Source organism: Mandrillus leucophaeus, unplaced genomic scaffold (genome assembly GCF_000951045.1).
Source record: "Mandrillus leucophaeus isolate KB7577 unplaced genomic scaffold, Mleu.le_1.0 Scaffold1558, whole genome shotgun sequence".
Taxonomy (NCBI): Eukaryota; Metazoa; Chordata; class Mammalia; order Primates; family Cercopithecidae; genus Mandrillus; species Mandrillus leucophaeus.
This window is the reverse complement of record NW_012101541.1, coordinates 147946-170602: the sequence shown is the minus strand read 5'-3', so window position 1 is coordinate 170602 and position 22657 is coordinate 147946. Positions and strand designations below refer to the sequence as shown.

General features: G+C 34.8%; 1 protein-coding gene across 1 annotated transcript in view; it reads left to right on the top strand.

The window, feature by feature from the left end:
• Positions 1-22657, top strand: part of SRBD1 (S1 RNA binding domain 1) — a 217082-nt gene that overhangs the window by 113723 nt on the left and 80702 nt on the right. The window contains exon 16 of the mRNA XM_011975429.1: positions 16138-16229. Within this exon, the coding sequence (XP_011830819.1) occupies positions 16138-16229 (92 nt within the window). The remainder of the gene's footprint in view (positions 1-16137; positions 16230-22657) is intronic.

Sequence of the window (22657 nt, the reverse complement as noted above, 5' to 3'; positions counted from 1 at the left end):
TAACCAGATGGCTTGACAGTAAATGATCCTCCCTATGTTTCTCCAGCATCTCCTGCTTTGAGTATTCCTTAAACATTATTATCCTTTCTTAGACTCAGGTCTGAGTAGCAACAAAGTATACTATCATGCTAATTATGTTAACCTCTGGGAACAAAAATGGTAATTGACTGATATTCACAAACAACTTTTAAAAGCCTCCAAAGCTTTCTTATTATTGGTAAAACCAGTGAAAAGATGACTGGAAGGAGAGGATTAGGCAGAGGATATAAGTCTTGGTTTTAGATTATTTTGGTCTGATTATTTAACTCTTCAGGTCTCTCTTACTCCAAATATGAGGAGCTTACTTATGCTCCTGACTTCCTGATAAAGCTGTAAATATTAAAATGGGTTTGAGTTAGTAGATCCTAAAACACTTCAGGAAGCTCTTAAGTATTGTGTAAATGCAGGAGATTCATCTTATTTACCTTAGAATAACTGAAAAGGACCTTGAGAAAATTATACTAATTTGTAGATTAAACAAAGAATTTGGTGGCCATTTTCTTCTCTGCCGTTTGATCCAATTATACACACGGGATATGGTCAGGTGCCATTGTGCTCAGCTATTTTCCCTTATGTGAGAGCCTTGAGTTGAATGTTTCTCTGGGCAGCTAATCCTTGGCACCACAGCTTTGTTCTGATAGTGGCATCTAGCACTAGATTGATTTAACTGAGTCTGAGGTTTGCTCTTTTCGAAATGTGCTCTCTAGGCGGCTTTTTTGTAGCTCTGACATGACCACATGCTGCTGCTGCTTTTTCTGCCTTCTAGCACCACATGTGAGGCTAAGACATTCTGACACCTGCCATTTGGAACCTTTACTTGCTGAAAAATGTCAAGATTTTCAGACAAGATGAAGATGAAGACAGATATAACTGATTTTTTCCGTTCTCAGGAATAGGCTGAGGGCATTTGTTCATAGATGGATGAATTGCTGAAGTGGTACAGTTCAGTTATTTTTGAGAGTGCACCACAGGTTTTGTGTAGAAGGTTCAGTTGTGTTTATATGTTCTTATTCTCCTTTGCACCTATTTGGTGTGATACTAACTTGATCTTTGTAGAAGTAAAGGTTTTAGTGATTATTTTCTGGACTTCACTAGATAATAATGAGGGTTGGCGGGGTGTTCCCATCCTTACTCCTCATTTTTATTAAAAACTTCACTAGGAAATTGCAGATTTTTGACGATGAGCTTCTGTTATGATCATATGTCATACACATGTGCACACTGATGACCATCAAATCTAGAACTGCCAGGCATAAGTCCTCCTGTTTAAGGTCCTTGCTGCTTCCTCTTCCCTTTTCCCTCTTGAGCCATCTAAATGTTCTGAGTCTAGGTGATTGATTAGTAATGAAAGACAGGAGAAGTGTTTACTTGATAAGTGATAAGTTTTTTCCTTCTAGTAATTAATAGCTGCCTGTTTAAGGAAGGAAATTGAACTCTGGTAAAAAAGGAAGGCGTAAAAAAGTATTATTATTTTGCATATTATTACCTTTTAATATTATGGTTAAATTATAATTGGCTGTATGCTATTGAGTAAACTATTTCCTCTATTTCTAATATGTTAATCTTTGTCTTGAATCTCAAGTCTGATTACATCACAGAGATGGTGATAGTCTAATTTGGTGTAATTTGGAAAAGAAATTCCAATGACTCTAATCTTTTTGAATTGCAAAAAAACATAAAAAGATTGGATGAAAAAATGCCCTAAAAGTCATTTTTTGGGAACCAGACCATGTTGAAAGATTGTGGGTCAGATGTGAAACTACATCCTCTGGCATCACTTTGGAAAGCTTTTTCTCAAGTGGCTTTAAGTGGCAACATGGAAAAGGGAGAATGAAGATGGGCCAACAGGCTTGTTCCTTATAGTGTAATTTGTGAAGACTAGTAGATAATTTGTGAAGACTAGTAGATATGTAAAATCCATCTTGAACAATTAGAAGGCAATAAGGACTAATGACTTTTATGTTATCAATAAGATCCATGAATTGGAACATAAATATTTGAAAATATTTTATAGTAGAAGCTTAGTAGCTCTTCAGTAAAGAAAGCTTCTTGCTTAGGCTAGCTACACTGACTAGAATTATATAAAGAAGGATTCTTCTTGCAAATTTAAACTGTCTTTATCTTTTAACTGGATTCTTCTTATTAGAACAGTTTTTCCATAGAATCACAGAATATATGTCTTAGGTTATAGAAATAGCATTCATATAAGCCTTCTCCTCTTTGGATTTACTTTTTGTAAGTGGATAATCACTAAGGAAAAACTATGCATTATTTTGGGTTTCACCTTGGAAATGAACAACCTTAATAATACTTTGACCTGAATCAAACATGTTTTACATTTGTTGAAGTATGTTTCATACTGTTACTAATTATGGTATAAGACAAGATTTGAACTTTAGCTGCCATCTTTGGTTCCTCTTAACTTGAAGTACAATAGATTTTCAACAAAGAAAGGGCTGAATTGGAATGTGAATTATTTTAAATGGCTCTAAAATGAAAATGACTAATAAAATTAGACAAAAATGCCAAGATAAATCAAATGTATTTTTAAGATGATATGCTTGTTCTCTGTAATCTTTACCACAGTGCACCATTTATCTTTCTTATTAATTTGTAAAGTAGACATATTTCTTATATTTTTCATAAGTAGGATGTCAAAAGCCATAGGACTGACCAATGATTCTGAAAACACTGGCACAGCAATCCATATTCTTTAGTATGAACACTCCATCCAGTCTTCCTAGGGGATAGCTCAGGCCCATCTGAAGCTGAAATAAATGAAAATAGATTTATTTATTCCATAATATATTAAAGTCAGTTGCAAGTTTTCTTTTCTTTATAAAAAGGGCTAATACGTTTAGGATGCCAGTTATGATAGGCTTTGCTAAAACAAAACAGAAAAGTTGAAGCTACAAGAGATATTTATGTATTGTACAGATGGAAAACTCTTAAGCTTTCACATTTTTCAAGGGCTTGGTATTTCTTTTGAGTTTTTGAGGCTTGAGAACAGTGATTCTAGTGATTCTCAGAGTGTGGTCCTAGACTTCATCAAAATTAAAAACTTTTGCTGGGTACAGTGGCTTATGCCTATAATCTCAGCACTTTGGGAGGCCAAGGCAAGAATATTGCTTGAGCCCAGGAGTTTGGGGCTGCAGTGAGCCGTGATCATGCCACTGTACTCCAGCATGGGTGACAGAGTGATATCTTGTCTAAAAATATTTTAAATTAAAAATTAAAATTTTTTTTTTTTAATTAAAAAGTTTTGTTTCAAGTGAGATTCATCCCAAGTATGCAAGGATGGTTCAATGTGTGCAAGTCAGTGAATGTGATACATCACATCAACAGAATCAAGGACAAAAACCCATATGATCATTTCAGTAGATGCTAAAAAAGCATTCAGTAAAATCCAATGTACCTTCATGATGAAAACTCTCAACAAATTGGGTAGAGAAGGAACATACCTCAACATGATAAAGTCCATATATGACAGACCCACAGCTAATATACTGAATGGGGAAAAACTGAAAGCCTTTCTACTAAGATCCAGAACAAGATAAGTATGCCCACTTTCCCACTTCTATTCAACATAGACCTAGCCAGAGCAATTAGGCAAGAGAAAGATATAAAGAGCATCCAGATTAGAAAGGAAGAAGTCATATTATCCTTGTTTGCAGACAACATGATCTTTTATTTTAAAAACCTAAAGACTCCACCAAAAAACTTTTAGAAGTGATAAATGAATTCAGTAAAGTTGCGAATACAAAATCAACATATGAAAATCAGTATTGTTGGCCAGCTGTGGTAGCTTACGCCTGTAATCCCAGCACTTTGGGAGATCAAAGCGGGTGGATTGCTTGAGCTCGTGATTTCGAGACCAGCCTAGGCAACATGGTGAAACCCAGTCTCTACAAAAAAATTAGCTGGGCATGATGGCGTGTGCTTATAGTCCCAGCTACTTGGGAGGCCGAGGTGGCAGGATGGCTTGAGCGTGGGAGGTGGAGGTTGTAGTGAGCCGTGGTTGTGCCACTGCACTCCAGCCTGGGCGACAGAGCCAGACCTTGTCTTTAAAAAAAAAATAAAAATAAATCAATATTGTTTATATATACTAGCAGCTATCTGGAAAATAAATCAAGAAAGCAGTCTCATTTATAATAGCTACACACACACACACACACACCACACACCACACACACAGAATAACCAAACACACACACACACAGAGAGAGACACACACAGAATAAAATTAACCAAAGAAGTGAAAGATTTCTCCGAGGGAAACTATAAAATACTGGTGAAAGAAATTAAAGAGGACAGAAAGTTGGAATAATATTCCATGCTCATAGGTTGGGAGGATTAATATTGTTAAAATATCTTTACTACCCAAGGTGACCTACAGATTCAATGCAATACCTATCAAAATACCAGTGACATTCTTCATAGAAGTAGAAAAAAAATACTAAAAATTCAAATGAAACAACAAAAGACCCCAAATAGCTAATGCAACCCTGAGCGAAACAAAGCTGGAGGCATCACACTATCTGATTTCAAAGTATGCTACAAAGCTATTATAACCAAAACAGCATGGTACTAGCATAAAAACAGACACATAGACCAATGGAACAGAAGAGAGAACCCAGAAATAGATCTGTACACGTGGAACCAACTCATTTTGACAGTGGTGCCAAGAACACACATTGGGGAAAGAACAGCCTCTTTAATAAATGATGCTGGGAAAACTGGATATCCATGTGCAGAAGAATGGAACTAGATCCCAATTTTTTACCATATATAAAAATTAACTAAAAATGGATTAAAGACTTAAATGTAAGACCTGAAACTATAAAACTGCTGAAAGAAAACAATGGGGGAAATGCTGCAGAACAGTGGTCTGGGCAAAGATTTTTGGGGTAAGGCCTCAAAAGCACAGACAAAGCAAAAATAGATAAATGGGATTACGTCAAGCTAAAGAGCTTCTGCACAACAAAGGAAACAATCAAGAAAATGAAATAGCCTACTGAATGGGAGAAATTATTTGCAAACTATCACAAAGGGATTAATAACTAGAACATATAAGGAAGTGAAACAACTCAATAGCAAAAGAAAACCCACGAATACTGTGATTAAGAAATAGTTAAAAGACCTGTACAAACATTTCTCAAAAGAAGACATACAAATAACCACTAGATATATTAAAGAAATGCTAAGCATCACTAATCATCAAAGGAATGAAAATCAAAACCACAATGAGATGTCATTTCACCACAGTTAGAATAACTGTTATCAAAAAGGTAAAAAATAAATGCTGGAGAGGATGTGGAGAAATGGGAACACTCATACACTGTTGGTGGGAAGGTAAAGTAGTATAGCCATTGTGGAAAACTCTATACAGGTTCTCTAAAAAAAAACTAAAAATAGAACTGCCATATAAGTCAGCAATCCCACTGCTGAGTATATATCCAAAAGAAAGGAACTCAGTATGTTGAAGAGATACCGTACTCCCGTGTTTATTGCAACACTATTCACATTAGCCAAGATATGGAATCAGTCTAAGTATCTGTCAACTGATGAATGGATAAAGAAAATGTGGTATGTATACACAATGGGATATTATTCAACCATAAAAGAGAATGAAACCCTGTCATTTGCAGCAACATGGATGGAACTGGAGGCCATTATGCTAACTGAAATAAGCCAGACACGGAAAGACAGGTATTGCATGTTCTCGCTCATATGTGGGAGACAAAAAAGTTGACCTCATGGAGATAGAGATTAGAATGGTAGTCACCAGAGTTGGGGGCATGAAGAAGTTATATAGAAGGAATAAGTTCTAGTATTCAGTAGTACAGTGGGGCAATTATAATTAACAGTAATTTATTATATATTTTTAAATAGAATAGAATTGTAATGTTCTCAACACGAAGAAAAATAGATGTTTGATGTGACAGCTATCCCACTTATACCCGATTTGATCATTACACATTATATACAGGTATCTAATTACCACATGTACCCCCAAAAATACCCCAAGGATATGAACAGTTATATATCAAGTAATTTTCAAAAATCAAAATGAGCACACACAACTTTGTGTTTCAGAAAACCATTAAGAGAATGACAAGATAAACCGAAATTGGGAGAAAATAATTGCAAATATTGTATCTGATAAAAGACTTGTAGTTAGAATACATAAAGAACACTTATGACTCACTAGTAAGGAGACAAACCGATTAAAAATGGGCAGAATAGATATTTCACTAAAGAAGATTAGAAAAGGCCAATAAGCACATTGAGTAAATGATTTGCATCATTAATGATTAAAGAAATATAAGTAAAATTATAAGTAGATACCACTTCAAAACCACTAAAATAGCTATACTAAAAAGACAGACAAATAACAAGTATTGTCAAGGATATGAACAAACTGGAGCCTTCTTTCATTGCACCTAGGCAGTTTTCTTTTTTGAGACGGAATCTCACTCTGTCACCCAGACTGGAGTGCAGTGGTGCGATCTCAAGCGATTCTCCCGCCTCAGCCTCCTGAGTAGCTGGGATTACAGGTGTGTGTCACCATGCCCGGCTGATTTTTGTATTTTTAGTAGAGATGGGGTTTCACCATGTTGGTCAGGCTGGTCTTGAACTCCTGACCTCGTGATCTGCCCACCTCAGCCTCCCAAAGTGCTGGGATTACAGGCATGAGCTATCACACCTGGCTGGCAGTTTCTTAAAAAAAAGAAAAAAATTAATATGAAATTGAATTTTAGTGATGGTTGTACAACATTTATTAAAAGTCATTGAATTATATACATTTAACATGGGTGAATTTTATGTAATGTAAATTATACCTCAACAAACCTTAAAAAGAGTAGTCCCAGGACCAGAAGTATCTAATTCACCAGTGAACTTCTTTTTTTTTTTTGAGAGGGAGTCTCACTCTGTCACCCAGGCCGGAGTGCAGTGGCCGGATCTCAGCTCACTGCAAGCTCCGCCTCCCGGGTTTACGCCATTCTCCTGCCTCAGCCTCCCGAGTAGCTGGGACTACAGGCGTCACCTTGCCCAGCTAGTTTTTTTTGTATTTTTTTTAGTAGAGATGGGGTTTCACCGTGTTAGCCAGGATGGTCTCGATCTCCTGACCTCGTGATCCGCCTGTCTCGGCCTCCCAAAGTGCTGGGATTACAGGCTTGAGCCACCGCGCCCGGCCCAGTGAACTTCTTAGAAATGCAAATTCTCAGCCACAGTGAAGTAGAAACTGGGGGGGTGCAGCCCAGCAGTCTGTATCAAACCCTCCAGCTAATTCTGATGTAGGCTCCAGTTTGAGAATTACTGCTCTAGATTCAAGGAAAGTTAAGTGGAAATATGGGTTGTTTTTGGTACCATTTATGTACATTCAGTCTACCCTGTTCCTGTAACTGCAGGAAAGGTTTGAATTAAGGACTATTTTAGTAGAGTTAAAGGAAATTATAGGGCAATGAGAGTAAAAATAAACTGGCCTTTCATGTTCTTGATATGTCCCTGTGAGAAGCTTTATGATTGTGATGTTTGTGTACCATATGTTGGTAAATTCCTGTGTTCTTTTAGGCTTGCTGTTAGTTAATGAACATAGCATAAACAGGTTCATTTGCCATAACGACAGTAGAAATTTAGAACCCTGAAAGGAATTATGTCTCCTAAATATTTACACAGTGTAATATAGCAGAGTCAGAAATGTGCAGTGATCCCAAAAAAGTAAAGATCTGACTATAGATAAAGAAGTAAATGGAGCAGCCGGCTGAACTGAGCAACTCATTCTTTCCCTCCATCTGTTCAGTGTACTTTAAAAACCATGATTAGAAAAGAGGCTGATCTGTACATAGCATGTGTTTTCAGAATTTTTTTTTTTTCCAGCATTAGCTGGGTGGCCAACAAATTTTAAAAGTTGAGGCTGCTCCAGAATAGAGCTTCAAGATCCAAATTGGAGGTGAGTATGTTAGATGAAGTTTGTAGATAGGGTCTCCTTTGACTGGATAGTGGTGACTCCTGCTGAGGTATAAGTACAGAGGGAAGTAGAGTTCATGGGGAGAGGGATAAACAAATGTAAGAGAAGGGAGAAAGGGAGAAGTGAGGAATGGCGTCATGAATATGTCATTTGTTAGAGGAGTTCGCTGAGATGTTAACAGTACAGTATAGAAACATATTAGTGAATATAGCAGAAACCATTGTTATTTCCAAAACTATATTCAACTATAGGTAGAAAAGAACTGGGCTGTTTGTTGCCGGCAAAGTATATCTCTGCTTCTGTCTTTCTCTTTTTAATTATTATTTACTTCTTACTGTTCTTTCCTTTTGCTTTTTTTTTCTGTTTGTTTATTTGGGATTTTCTTTTTTGTTGTCATTCTTTTTTAACGCTTTTAATAGTATTATTGGGAAAATATAGCAAAATATTAGAATATTCTCAAAGTTGGCTAATTCTCTCTTATGTTATTAGATAATGATGGAGTAGAATAATTTGCAATATATTTTATTCTAAAAAATCTATTCCATAGCAATCTGAACTTCTCATATTTATTACTGGACAAACTCCCACAGATGCATTTAAGCTAAAAATAAAAAAACAAGACATAGGAGCAGTAGAAGAGTAAATAAAGCAAACTTTTCTCTTCGTTAAGAAAACTTCAGAATTCTCTGTGCAACTTGTATCTGAATGAAGTTGCACTTGAAAAGTATAAACAAATGCAGATAATCTGGTATTATATGAGTAAATACAAATTTGAGTACATAAGAAATTGGTAATTTTGGAGTTAACTGCAAGAATCAGGAGAAGCAACTTTTGGGTGTTTTGGGGGGATGGCAGGTGGGTTGACGTACTATGTTTTTTAAGTCAATACATTTCAAAATGTTGACCAAAGAACATTTTAATTATAAAATTAGAACAGTATTTATTCCCTGCCCCCTTAGGTTTTGTATCTTGTTAGCGGTGAACCTGAAATGTTTATAGTACTGTTGCAAATAATGGTTTCTTCCACAGTTATTGTTCCTTCCTCTCTGTGAGCCTGCTTTTCCTGTCCCAGAGTCAACCAGGCCCTTGCCTCTTGCCTAGTCTAATGCCACTTATGCAGCAGGTCTTGTAGTTGGTCCTGTGGCAGGTTTTTTCTTCAGTTCCCTTAGTGGTGCCATGCAGTACTTATAACAGCTTTATGTTGGTATCAGATACAGGTGGAGAAAAAAGATAAAAGAGGGATTTTGAAAAAGAAAAGCAGAATGCGGGGAAGGAGGGAAGAGAGAGAGTGAGATGCTTACTGTGGAAGGTAATGGGAAATGACAATTTCTGCTCATGCCTTTCTTTGTCGAAATTTCTTCTGCCTCAGTAGAGGGACTTAATCTACAAATAGGAGACAAACTTTCCATCTTCTTTGTCCTTCAGTTTGTTGATTTGCTTTTCCCCATGATGACATTTGAAGGTACCATTGAGTTTGTCATCTCTGTGAAATTTGGAATCCCAAAGTCCAAATTAAAGCTCTGCTTTTTAGTTGGTAATTCGGATCTGTCCATTTTAGGTTTTTTTGTGGTTGTAAAGTGTTCTTTTCATCACTGTGGTATGGGGCACCAAAAGAGAAGTAGCCAAGAGAATTCTGTTCTTTTGAAAGATTGCTCTGTAGCTAAGATATGATAGGATGTCCATCTGGGAGTATACTTAGATCCTCTGGTTGTTAGACTTTTTGTATTCTCCCAGGCTTGGTATGGATCCTTTGTGTGATAACTGTACCACTGCTAGAGTTGGTCTCTGTGGAAAATGATCATCTTTTTTGAAACATAACAAACTTAGAAAAACAAAAACAAAACACTGGTAATCGAAGAATTGCTTCTAACTTGTCCTCCACCAGATGGTGCTAGTGTTACGTATCCAAAGGTAAACTCCTTTGGTATTGAAATAAGGAGGTTGTGTGTTTTCTTTCTCTTTTTCTGCCTCACCATATTTTGCCCTTAGTATTTTTTCATACATACTACTTTCCTGGCATACTGCTGTGTCACCTCACATCTTTTATATTGTAGATAGTGAGCTGATTATGCCTTAGTGATCATGAAGGATAACTTGGGAGGCCAAGTAAAATTCAAGAGGGCAAGGACCAAGTGAAATTTTAGGATGTATAATATGTATTTTCTTATAAGATTTTTTTTTTTTTATCATTCATTTGCTTCTTATATGGCCTGTGTGTAAAAGTTGAGAACTTACTCTTGCAGAACTTTTCTGCTTAGCTATCTTTCTTTTATATTATCATAATGATATCATAAAATGTCATTGCTTGAGATCTACAAACAAATGATAGTGTTTACCCAGATTTAAGTTCACAATAACTTTAATAACTTTAAAAGAAAGTTTGGTAGATTAAAAAAAAAAGTTGGCCATTATCTGATATGATTCTTTGTCCAATTAATAATTGTTCTTACATTTTAAACCTTTTCTGATTACATATGAGTATTACATGGTTATTACAGAAAAACTTAAAGAAACAAGAATACAATTAAAGTAATAATACATGTTTAAATACTATTAACATATTACATAAGCCTTCTGTTTTTTTCTTTTACCCAGTTTTAACTTAATAATTTATCATAAATATTTTACATAAGATAAAAATGTTTTATAATAATAATTTCTAATGGCAGTGTAATTAAATGAACCCTTTAATGATAGGCATTTTTTCACTTTGTTTCAGTCACAGTTGTGCTATCATAAATAGTGCGGTTTAATTTTTTTGAATTTTTACATTTCATTCACATACATTGTTAAAAATACAATAGCTTGTTCAGAGAGAATGTACATTTTTGTGATTTTTGATCTGATTTTCAAATTACCATCCAAGAGTCGTTGACAGGGCATGATTCTGCTTGTTTCCCTATTTCCTCTTCACTAGATTACCTAAGGTTTTGTTTTTTTTTTTGAGATGGAATTTCATTCTTGTTGCCCAGGATGGATTGCAATGGCACAATCTTGGCTCACTGCAACCTTCACCTCCCAGATTCAAACAATTCTCCTTCCTCAGCCTCCCGAGTAGCTGGGAATACAGGCATGCACCACCATGCTCAGCTTATTTTTATTTTATTTTATTTTATTTTTTGTATTTAGTAGAGACCGGGATTCACCATGTTAGTCAGGCTGGTCTTGAACTCCTGACCCCAGGTGATCCACCCACCTGGGCCTCCCAAAGTGCTGAGATTACAGGCGTGCGCCACCGTGCTGGCCCTACCTAAGTTTTTAAGGTGACTAGATATTGCTCATTTGAGAATCCCTGAAATGATAATTCATCATTAAGTAAAAGAATTTAAAATTGCTTTGATATTTTCTTAGAAGTAAGCTGTACCCTTTAAGCATTAAATCTTAGAACCCTTATTATTTGTGGTAGTTTAGTTTTTGGCCTTGTCTCCTAGCCCTAAAATACAAACAGTTATTCTTTTGATACTTCAGAACAGGTTATCGCTTATGCAAATAATTAAGATTTATGTTGGCTCATGTTTTTAGTGCTTTCTATTACTTGTTGAGAAACCTAGTGCAAGTCATTTAATCTCTCATGATACGTTTCTCAGTCTGACAAGTTGGAAGAATGTTTTTTAGATAAATTATTTTTAAAACTTTGAGATGAGCTAGGGATTTGGCATAGTAGCTTTTTAATACATTTGTTTTTGATAGACAGAAGGAAGGAAAAGAGGAAGATGCTAGATATTTGTAGAACTTGAAGAATTCTAATATACTTTTGCAAAGAATTAAAAACATATCAGTCAGTATTGAGAAATTATATCCCAGTTGATTTTTGGTATCTTACTAAATAACTGCATTTTTATTTAAGCAAATTACCTTTAAATTAAGTTCTTCTGTTAACATAAGAAGGCATGTAATTTTTTTTAAAATCAGAAAAACCAAGTTATTTACATATTTGAGAAATCGGAAGAAAAGAAATTCATGCAGAGTCTTCATGAAATCTTGTAAATGAATGTGAAAACTGTTAGCCCAATAACTTAAAAAAAAAAAAAAACTAGTTTTTCTTTCTCATGAAAATAATCTCACCTTCCCATCTCAATTTGGCAAAATATAATAATGATAATAACATTCCTTACTGTCAGAATGAATAGTCACTGTAAGAAATGTTTTGGGAAACCTAGTTTTAAAAGGTCCATCAATTTACAATCTGTCATGGTAGAAAAGACTTGTAAACTGTAGCGATATCAATTCTGTTGTTTAAACATACATCTTTTATAAAGAAAACAAATTATATTGATTAATGATTCGCTTTATGTAAGTAACACCATTGAATTTTACCTAAGATAAAACTTAGCATTTTTGTGCCAGGCATGGTGACTCATGCCTGTGATCCCAGCACTTTGGGAGGCTGAGGCGGGTGGATCACCTGAGGTCAGGGATTCTGATCAGCCTGACCAACATGGTGAAATCCCGTCTCTACCAAAAATACAAAAATTAGCCGGGCATGGTGGTGGGTGCCTATAATCCCAGCTACTTGGGAGGCTGAGGCAGGAGAATCACTTGAACCTGGGAGGTGGAGGTTGTAGTGAACCGAGATCACGCCATAGCACTCCAGTTTGGGCAACAGAGCGAGACTCTGTCTCAAAAAAATAAATTAATTAAATAAAACTTAGCATTTTTAACTCATAAGGTTTTTGTCAAAAAATACGAAAGTGAATGCATTGATATTGTAGGTACTTTACTTGCTTTTTAGTTTATAAGTGTGTGGTTTATTTCCTTAAAATAAAAATCCTAAAAATAGTGCTTAAATAAAATCTTTTTAATTATCAATTTAATTATAGAGAATTGTCATATTATAGATCTCGTAAAATGTAAATTCAGTGGTAGCTTCTGAAGTGTAATTTCTTATATCTAAAGCTTGAAATACTAATGTATTGGTTTAGGTGAAGGTCTCAACTATAGCAATTTGAAGGGCCTTCTGAGTACTGTAATAATCTGTAAATAATGAGTTGAATTACAACTGTGGCAGTTAAAATCCCCCCAAATAATAAATTCTGCTCAGTCTTATTTGCTTCATGGCAAAATACATAAAATAATCAAATTGCTAGAATTTTGAGCCTAATTTGTTTGTACTGGTGAGAAATTTGTTTCGTGAAATGTAATATTAAATCGTTAGATGTATGAATTTTATATAAAGTTCATTTTTACTTTCTTCAAAATATATTAGAGATAATTGGAATAATTTCCCAATAGTTTATTGGAAAATTTCCCATCAAACAGAAAGTGTTTTTGTAAATCTAGTATATTTTCGGCAAGTGTCTATTCTTGAACTCTTAAATAGGAATGAAAAAAGGAGGGTATTATAGCTTTTGTTCTTAACAACGTCTGGAAAAAAATCATCACCTCTCCCAGTTTGATTTGTTTCATGAATTCTTGTCACATATACTTCTTTGGTCCTTAAAGGTTTTATATTGAAGTACTCAATGTTGAGGTTTTTCTGTTATTTAGGTTTTTAAGATTTCTGATCTATGCTGAGCACTGAACTGTTTATCAGACACTTACTATTCAGTAACTAAAGCATATGAAATTTACTACATTTTGTATTGATTTAATATTAATGTTAATCCAAAATCTTTGGGTGCAATGTGTCACATCTGTTTTATATTCCTCTGTTTAAAAGAAATGGCAGTATGGTATTTGGAGGAATATTTATTATCTGAGTGTTTTTCTTTGCAATAGTTTCTCTCAGTCTATTGAAAATTATAACCTCCAAGAGCCCGGCAAATTCTCAGGTACCCAGTTGCTAAAAACCACAGTTAATTGGAATTTTTATTTACCGTTTAAGTTCCTTTTATTTAAATTGTTGTAACTTGGGAGGCTTCTGGAAGTGATAGAAAATAAATCTGTGGTGATATTTTAAAAAATATTCTTTTCTCTTAATAATAGGTCTAGCCTGTACTTTTATGGATACTCTGTCTTTTTAGAAAAGACTTTCTTAGATTGAATGTTGATTTGTATTTAAAACTGAATTTTCCATAGCTGGTTGCTAAATATTCTTATCCTGGGTTAAGTACCGTTTCTTAACCTTTCAGGGGGTCATGAATTTCTCTAAGTAGTCAATGAATGCTAGAGCCTGTTTTCCTAGGGGGGAAATGTATATAAACACAAACATTTTACGTACAGTTCTGATTAATCCTGCCTCTCCCTGCCCAGTAGTCCAAGGGCCCCCGGTTAGGAAATGCCACTATAATGGAACTGAAAAAATCACTTCTTAAGTTAGTTTTAACATCACATTATTATGTCACACTACATTTTCTTCACTACAAGCTTTATTTAACATTACATTTTCTCCTTGATCATTATATTATTAGAAGATAAGCATAATCTAAATCTTATTTTGGAGAAAAAGCAATATTACCTTTTAATTTTAAAGCTGGTCTCTGAAATTGTGGAACACATTTTGACTCCTATATGTCCTTAAGTTCTGCTTTAGATAAGTAAACAATCCACTTTACCTTTTGATCTAAGATAAAGGTAAAAGAAGAAAGAGATGAGTTCTTCTGGATCTTTTGTTTAGGAAAATAGCTCTTCCTTAGAAAATATGTTGCATTTGTTGTTTGGCACAAAAATATGAATTCTCATTTTATTGAGAGTTTGAGAAACTATTTAAGGGTTACCTGGTTGTGCTGGTTAAGTCTCAGACTTGGAAATCAAGCAGGTTAGGGTCCAAATCTAACTCAGTTCCTTTCCAGCTATATGATCTTGGGCTTATTACTTATCCCCAAAATGGAACCTACTCTGTTAAATGAGATAATGTCTGTAAAGTGTTTTTTTGCTTTGTGTATAATATGCACTCAGTTAGTTCTTACTGTATCATGATGATGGTGATGATGAAAAACAGGATGAGCAGCTTGCTTTTCAGTTGTAGTGTTTATTTTTTTCTATTTAAATTTAAGATAGTAGATCTTGCTTGCAGAAAGAGAAGTCCTCACATTCCCCAGAATAATCTTTTCAAGTTATGGTGGCTTACATTTGTCATAAAAATTTATTCAAGAATTCTCCAAAGATGGGGATAGCAAACTAACTTTTCCACATTATACTTCTCAATGTTCAGTTGTTACAGTGGGGCAATATGTTAAATGTCATCCGTTAAATTTGCCTCATACAATTGAAGTAAATACTGAGGAGCAGAGAAAGAGGGAGGTTGCTAAGAGTGGATTAAAAAGTGAGTCCTAACATGTTTCTGGTTTTGAATATTGACACCTACATGGTCACGTGGTGTAGAACCACATGTATTGTGTGTACTTAGAATAGATGATGTTTCTTTGCATGTCATATCATAAAGGAGAACTCTAATGTAAAAATTTCTGATAAGCTGTACAAATGGCAATCCCCATACAAATGTCAGCTGTAAGACAGTATTCTCATTGCGGTTTCTATGGTATTTGTAGCCAAAGAAGAAAGGAAGAGAATGAAAGAGAATGATTTGTGTGACTATTTGATTAAATAAATGATGAAATGAATTAACACCTGCTTGAGTGGAAGGCTTTAAGTTCACTGAAAGGATGATGATTTTCAGACCCTCCTGAAAAGTCGGATGACATCCTGTCTGATCCTCTTTTTTTTTTCCATGTTGTGGTTGTAAATTATAACCAGGTAATAACAGTAACAGTGCTTATGATGGTGGTTTTTTGTATGTCTGCATGTGCACATATGCACACATATGTCCATATGCTCTCCAAGATGCCTTAGAATGATTCATCCAGATAAGAATCATAAATGTCAGTCAATATGGATTATAAACACAGGAGAGGCTAAGTGCATTCTGAAAATTTTGATGTTGGCATCATGGGAGAGTATTCATTGTATTAATCTGTAAACCATCTATTGTTACCAGTGACAGAGAAAGCAACTGATTGAATTCATTATGGATTTAAGTCTGTGTATTTCATATGTGAAAAAAACAAACACTGCATCATCATTTTATATTAATAAAATATCAGATGCTGTCAGTATCATTGAGATATGAAGAGAACACTTTGCCCTGTTTTTTTTTTTTTTCTTGTAGTGCCTGGTTTCATTCCTTTATTTTCTTTGACCAGGCAGGAAGTTTGGAAAATGATATTCCCCTTTTTCTGTCTTCTCAGTATCGTCAGTGAAGCAGGAGCATCAATCTACAGTGTCAGCCCTGAAGCTAACAAAGAGATGCCAGGACTGGACCCTAATTTGAGAAGTGCAGGTAAGAAACTATGAACCATCACAAAAACATGTGATTTTGATGTTTTGGACAGCATGTGTGGCATGCTAAATATTCTAAATATCAAAGAAAATTTAAAGTTACACTACATGCATAAGAATTGGCATATTAGAAAGAAAGTGATTATGGAAAAGAAGAGGAAGAATATTGTACTATTTTAAAGAACACTACTATTCTATAGAGGAAAGTTAACCCACAAAGTCTTTAGCAACATTAAATGCCAGAGAGTTCAGTAATAAAAATAATAGACTGGGTGCGGTGGCTGAAGCCTGTAATCCCAGCACTTTGGGAGGCCGAGGCGGGTGGATCACGAGGTCAGGAGTTCAAGACTAGCCTGGCCAAGATGGTGAAACTCCGTCTCTACTAAAAATACAAGAATTAGTGGGGCATGGTGGCAGGGGCTTGTAATCCAAGCTGCTCAGGAGGCTGAGGTAGGGAATTGCTTGAACCCAGGAGGCAGAGGTTACAGTGAGTCGAGATCATGCCACTGCACTCCAGCCTGGGCTGACAGAGTGAGACTCTGTCTCAATAAGATCTTTTATTATTGTTACAAAATATTATTAAAGCTTTTTGTTGGCAAAAAGTAATATAGTAACAAAATATTTGTAATACAAATTTATGAATGTACACAGACTTTCAGTTTAGTGCCAAATATTTGTCAAATGGCTAGTTTCTCGTCTTGCTAATAGAGTTGTCATTTGATCATGTTTTACTTAAAACAGCCTGCTTTGGTTTTGGTTGTATCTGATTGCTTTGATTTCTGTAATGTGGAATAGTCAAAATCTTGTGTGTGAAGAAATTAAGATACTTTGATGCATCTCAGGAAAGCAGTTGGTATCATAATATGTTAGATCAGGTCAGTGCATTTTTCTGTATAATAGGTGAATATTTAGACCGCTTGGTTAGTAATGGACCTGTTATTTAATTTTTTCCTTAAATATTATCATCAGATTTCATTGGCTGTTCTTGAAATTTATACCTGGAGAGATATATATGAAATTTTTACATTAATCTAAATCTAAAAGTGTTCTTGCATCCAAAAGAACTTGTAGTTTCCCTTCAGTTGTTTCATGACATAATTCACTCTCTAAAATGATCATCTTCTTAAATCCTAGCTAAAAATCTTGCTTCTCCTGGGAAGCTGCTGCTTAGCACAGCAGCTCAGCGTGATTTCTATCTCCTCACCATGTACTTTTTTTGTGGTTGCCTTATAATAATAATGGCAGAAGGAATAGAAAAGTAGTCATACTGGGATCTGCCAATAGTAATTTTTTAAGCACTTGGTATATGTGAAACATTGTGGTATGTTACCAAGATTATTTTATCCTCTCTATTGCCCTGTGAGATATTTATTATTATCCCCACTTTTAAAATAGGAAACTAAGGCTTAAAGAGGCCAGATAACCAGTAAATGTGCACATAATATTTGTGTACCTAATTTCTATGATAAAAGGGCACTTTCATTTATAAAAAAATAAAATCCAGAATTTCTCAAGTTGGCACTGAGAAGGTATCTCCCAATAGTGTGTTTGAAAAAATATTTAGACCATATTTTCTGAGAGATAACAATCCCTCAGGCCTCCCACTGCTGAAGAGACTGCTGTTTCTTCTTAACCGCTGGCCCATGTGTGTAAATAATTGTCACAGTATTATAGGTGAGACAGAATTACAACTTTCCAACAAGACTCTATGAAAATAGAGGATAATAAAATGGAAAATCATTGTATGGTTCTAATTACTCTAATTTCAAAGTCTGCTATGTCTTCGGTGTGTGATTCAGTTTAAGTATCTGTGTCTTCCTTCTGTGTGTTAGCTCACTTCTATGTGGCAATGACCATGTTTAATATATACCTAGACACTTTTGGGTCTGGTCCTGGAGTCAAATATTCAAAGAGGTTGGAGTCTCTACTCTTGGTTTTCTAGAGTCCACTTTCTTTTCAATTCCTATTTCTCATTGAGAGTCTTTCTTTTTCCTGGTGATTGATGCCAGGGGTGACTTTTTACTTTATGTGAGATCTGAGCTACCTACAGGTGTGGATTTTACCTTTAAGTCCTCTAAATGTTTACTGTATAAGAATATAACAGAACTTCAGCATTCATGTGTGTGTTAAGCATGTGTAAGAAAATGACCCTCATTACTACATCTCATTGACCAGTTTATCAGCTTACTGAAAATAGAAGTTGTCTTCTATATATATGCTTATATTCCCCATGATGCATTGTACGTGGCCTTTAAATTGGATGGATATAGATGGATATAGTAGATGGGTAATATTAAACTGTTTATTATGGATTTAAAGTGGAAGATTGAGCGTATGTTTTATTCCTTCTCTCCTTCTGAAATTGATTTAAATGACATGATAGAATGAAAGCATAAACCTACTAAGATAAAACCTACTAAGATAAAAGGAATGGGAGAACAGATAGCAACAACAAGATTTGAAGCTTAAAGTAGATAGATGAGCAATAAGTCACCTAGTCAACTTGAGAATGTTGAATTCTGAGACAGCATTGTAGAAAATACAGAACTAACCTAGGATGGATCACACAACCCCTATAGGTTCAGGAAATGGTGCCAAGTACTTTGGAAGTATGCTGAGAGGGTTGAGGCTGGGTTGAAAATGAAAGTATTGGTTGAAAGTCTGTTTAAAAAGCAACGAGACCAAATTAAACATAGGCCTAGCAATTTTCACTCCTACACATGTCGCCAGAAAAATTGAAAACAGGTATTCAACCAAAATGCTTGTATGCAAGTGCTTATAGCAGCATTATTTACAATAGCTAAAAGTTGGAAACAACTCACATGATGAAAGAATAAACAAAATGTGGTACAGCCATACAATAGAATATCATTCAGCCATAAAGAGAATGAAGTACTGGTACATGCTACAACACCGTGTGAACCTCAAAAATGTCATGCCAACATAAGTAAAAAAAGCCAATCCCAAAAGACCACATAGTGTATGGTTATATGAAATGTGCAGAATAGACAAATCTGTAGAGATTGAAAACTGACTGGAGGTTGTCAGGGACTGGGGAGAGACAGGAGTGGAGAGTGACTGCTTAATGGGTACAGGGTTTTCTTTTGGCATAATGAAAATGTTTTGGAACTTGATAGAGGTGGTGAGGCACAATATTGCAAGTATCCTAAGTACTACTGATTTCTGTACTTTAAAATAGTTAATTATATGTTACAAGAATTTCACCTCAATAAAATAACAACAGCAATTAACATCCCCTTCCACAACAGTTGAGGAACTGTCTTTTCACTACCTTTGCAGAAGACTGGGGATTTGTTCTCTGGAGAGGGTTAAACAGAAGGATTCTACAAAGGAGGACACAGCTTACAAATGAGAGTGGGGATGCTACTGAAGTAAAGGGGAGTTGAGGAAATATTTACATGCAGTTGTAGAGATCTTAGAGAGGAATAAATCTATGCAGATAAGAGGACTCTGCCAATACAAGAGACAACATTGAAGAAACTTGAGATTAGAGGTACCACAAAGAAATGGCCACAGCACCCAAAGTAAAGCCATAGTTGACAAGCCTTAACCACTGGGCAAAGCACTTAATGTCATTGTTTTAGCATCCTGCCCCTGGTGGACAGTCAAAGGTCACCTAACATGTAATGAAAACTTATACTATTAATATTAAAAACAGATGCCAAAATACACTAGGGAAGAAAAAAAACTACTTGGAGGAAATAGAGATGATGAAGACAGAAGAAAAAGTTTAACATTCTCAAAGAAATAAAAAATATTTTATTTATTTAGAGATATATTTACATAAAATAAAAGTCACCCTTTTTAGGTACATCATCTATGAATTTTGAAAAGTTTACACTAGTTGGGTAACCTTCAGTCTACCTCCATTACAGTGAGGATACAGAAAATTTTTTTCAGTTCAACATATTTCTCAGCTTCTTGTTCAAAAATGTAATTATTACTTAGAGGGTCAAGATTATAATAGATTTGCATCAAGACTGCTAAAACTACATTTTAATAAACATTATAGTGAAAAAATTCTAATTTGGAGTTGTTGGCTGAAAAAGACAACATGGGGGAATTTTGCTTATTTCCCTCTGTTCCTGTCTGACGTCAAGGGGAAGGATAAAATGAGATGAATATTGGACTTTAAAAATACAGATGTCTAATATTGCTAGATAACAGGATGAGACAAATTTTAAAGAGAGTACAGTTCACTATAGTCTTTTAAGCAAATAAATTGATTTGCTCCAGAAGCTTTAGGATTCTAGATATTTCATAGAATTGAAAGGCCAAAACCCATGACATTCTTTTTCTTTGGATATAAGACATATTATGAGTGAAGAGAAATGTTGCTTTCAAGGTTACTGTATGTGGGCATGCAAGTTATATACTCAACCACTTACCCATAGGAAGTAGCTCTGGTTGCATGTCTTTTAGGATGATAATCTTTACTTAGTCTGGGATCCCTTCCCAACTTTTGGCATATCAAGTGTAATTTTTTTCTCTAATGCTTAACTTTTTGTATTATTATCCCATATTAATTGTCTTCCTCTATACATTGAGCAATGTTACCATTTAATAAATTAGCATTTATTTAAAAAACCTCTAAAATCCTTATATGTACTTTATGTTCTCATTTCATTGGTCTATGTAGCCTACCACAATGCAACTCTTAATTTCTGTGGCTTATAATATGCCTTGCTTTAATTTTTTTAAATTGCATTTTTCATAGTATTTCTTTTTTTTTGCAAATGAACTTTAAAGCCATTTAATAAATACAGTTGACCCTCTGCATGTGCCCACAGATTCAACCGTGGATTGAAAGTATTTAAAAAAAAATACAACAATAAAAAATATAGATTTGAAAATATAATATAACAATTATTAACATAGCATTTACATTGTATTAGGTATTATAAGTAACCTATAGGTGATTTAAAGTATATGGCAGGGTGTGTGTAGGTTCTATGCAAATAGTACTCCATTTTATATAAAGTACTTGAGCATCCACAGATTTTGGTGTCTGCAGTGATCCTGGAACCAATCACCCAAGGATACAGGATGACTGTATTTGTAAAAGTCTGTAGTATATAGAGTGAAATTCTGTAAAATTTCCACTTTCATCCCTGTTCTGCATGTTTTATTTTTATTATTCATGGGTTGTTTATATATATATGTGTGTGTGTGTGTGTGTGTGTGTGTGTTTAACATTGTGAATAGGTTTTTATCCATGAATCGATTGTTTTATTGTTTTTATTACATTTTAATTTCATCATACTATACATAAGATCTCTGTAATTTATTAACGTATAACTACAAGTATGTACCCTTTCACCAGCATCTCCTCATTCTCTCCACTCCCCAACTCCTGTGTTATTGGTTTGATAGCATATGGTAGAAGCATCAGTTTTTGTTTGTGTGTCTTGAAACTACCCAACTAATTGGAATCTTGTTAGTTCTGATATTTTTTCATTTGATTTGCTTAGGTTTTCTAGGTAGATAATCATATGTAAATAATGTCATTTCAATATTTATATCTTCCCTTTTTGTCAAGTTGCATCAACTGGAGTTTTCTGAACAATGGTGAATAGTAGTGAAACAGCAAACTATTGTCATTATATGTGGGCAAAATAGTATTTGGCATACATTTGGACATACTACATTTTAAAAAACAATAGCTTTGTTGAGATAGAATTTACATAACATAACATTTACCCTTTTAAAGTGTACAGGTCAGTGTTTTCTAGTATAGTTAGAGCTGTGCAACTATCACCACCGTCTAGTTTTATAACTTCATCCCAAAAAGAAGCCCATACCCATTAGCAATCACTTCCATTACTGTCTTCACTCACCACCCAAACTCCTGGCAAACATGAATGTACTTTCTCTCTGTATGGATTTTCCTGTTCTGGACAGTTCATATAAAAGAAATCATACAATATGTGGTCTTTGTGACTGGCTTCTTTCACTTAAGCGTAATGTTTTCAAGATTCCACATGCTGTAGCATGTATCAGCCCTTTATTTCTTTTTATTGCCAAATAACATTCTATTGTATGGGTATACAACATTTTGTTTAGTCATCAGTTGATGGTTTTTTTTTTTTTTTTTTTTTAACATTTTTGGCTATTACGAATAAGGCTGCTATGAAAATTCATGAATAACATTTTATATGGACATAATGTTTCCATTTCTCTTGAGCGTATACCTGAGAATAAAAAGTGGGACGCGTGTAACTATGTTTAACATTTTCCAGAAATCTTTTTGACTTCTATTACTTTGCTGTCCTCATCACTTATTCTCTGCCTCTTTTTTTACTTCCTCCTTTTCTTCTTTGTCTCAAAATGTGACGTTCCCTAAGTTTGGGCCATAACTCTTCCTCCCTCTTAATTATCTTTATCAGCAATTCATTAGACTCCCTTTTC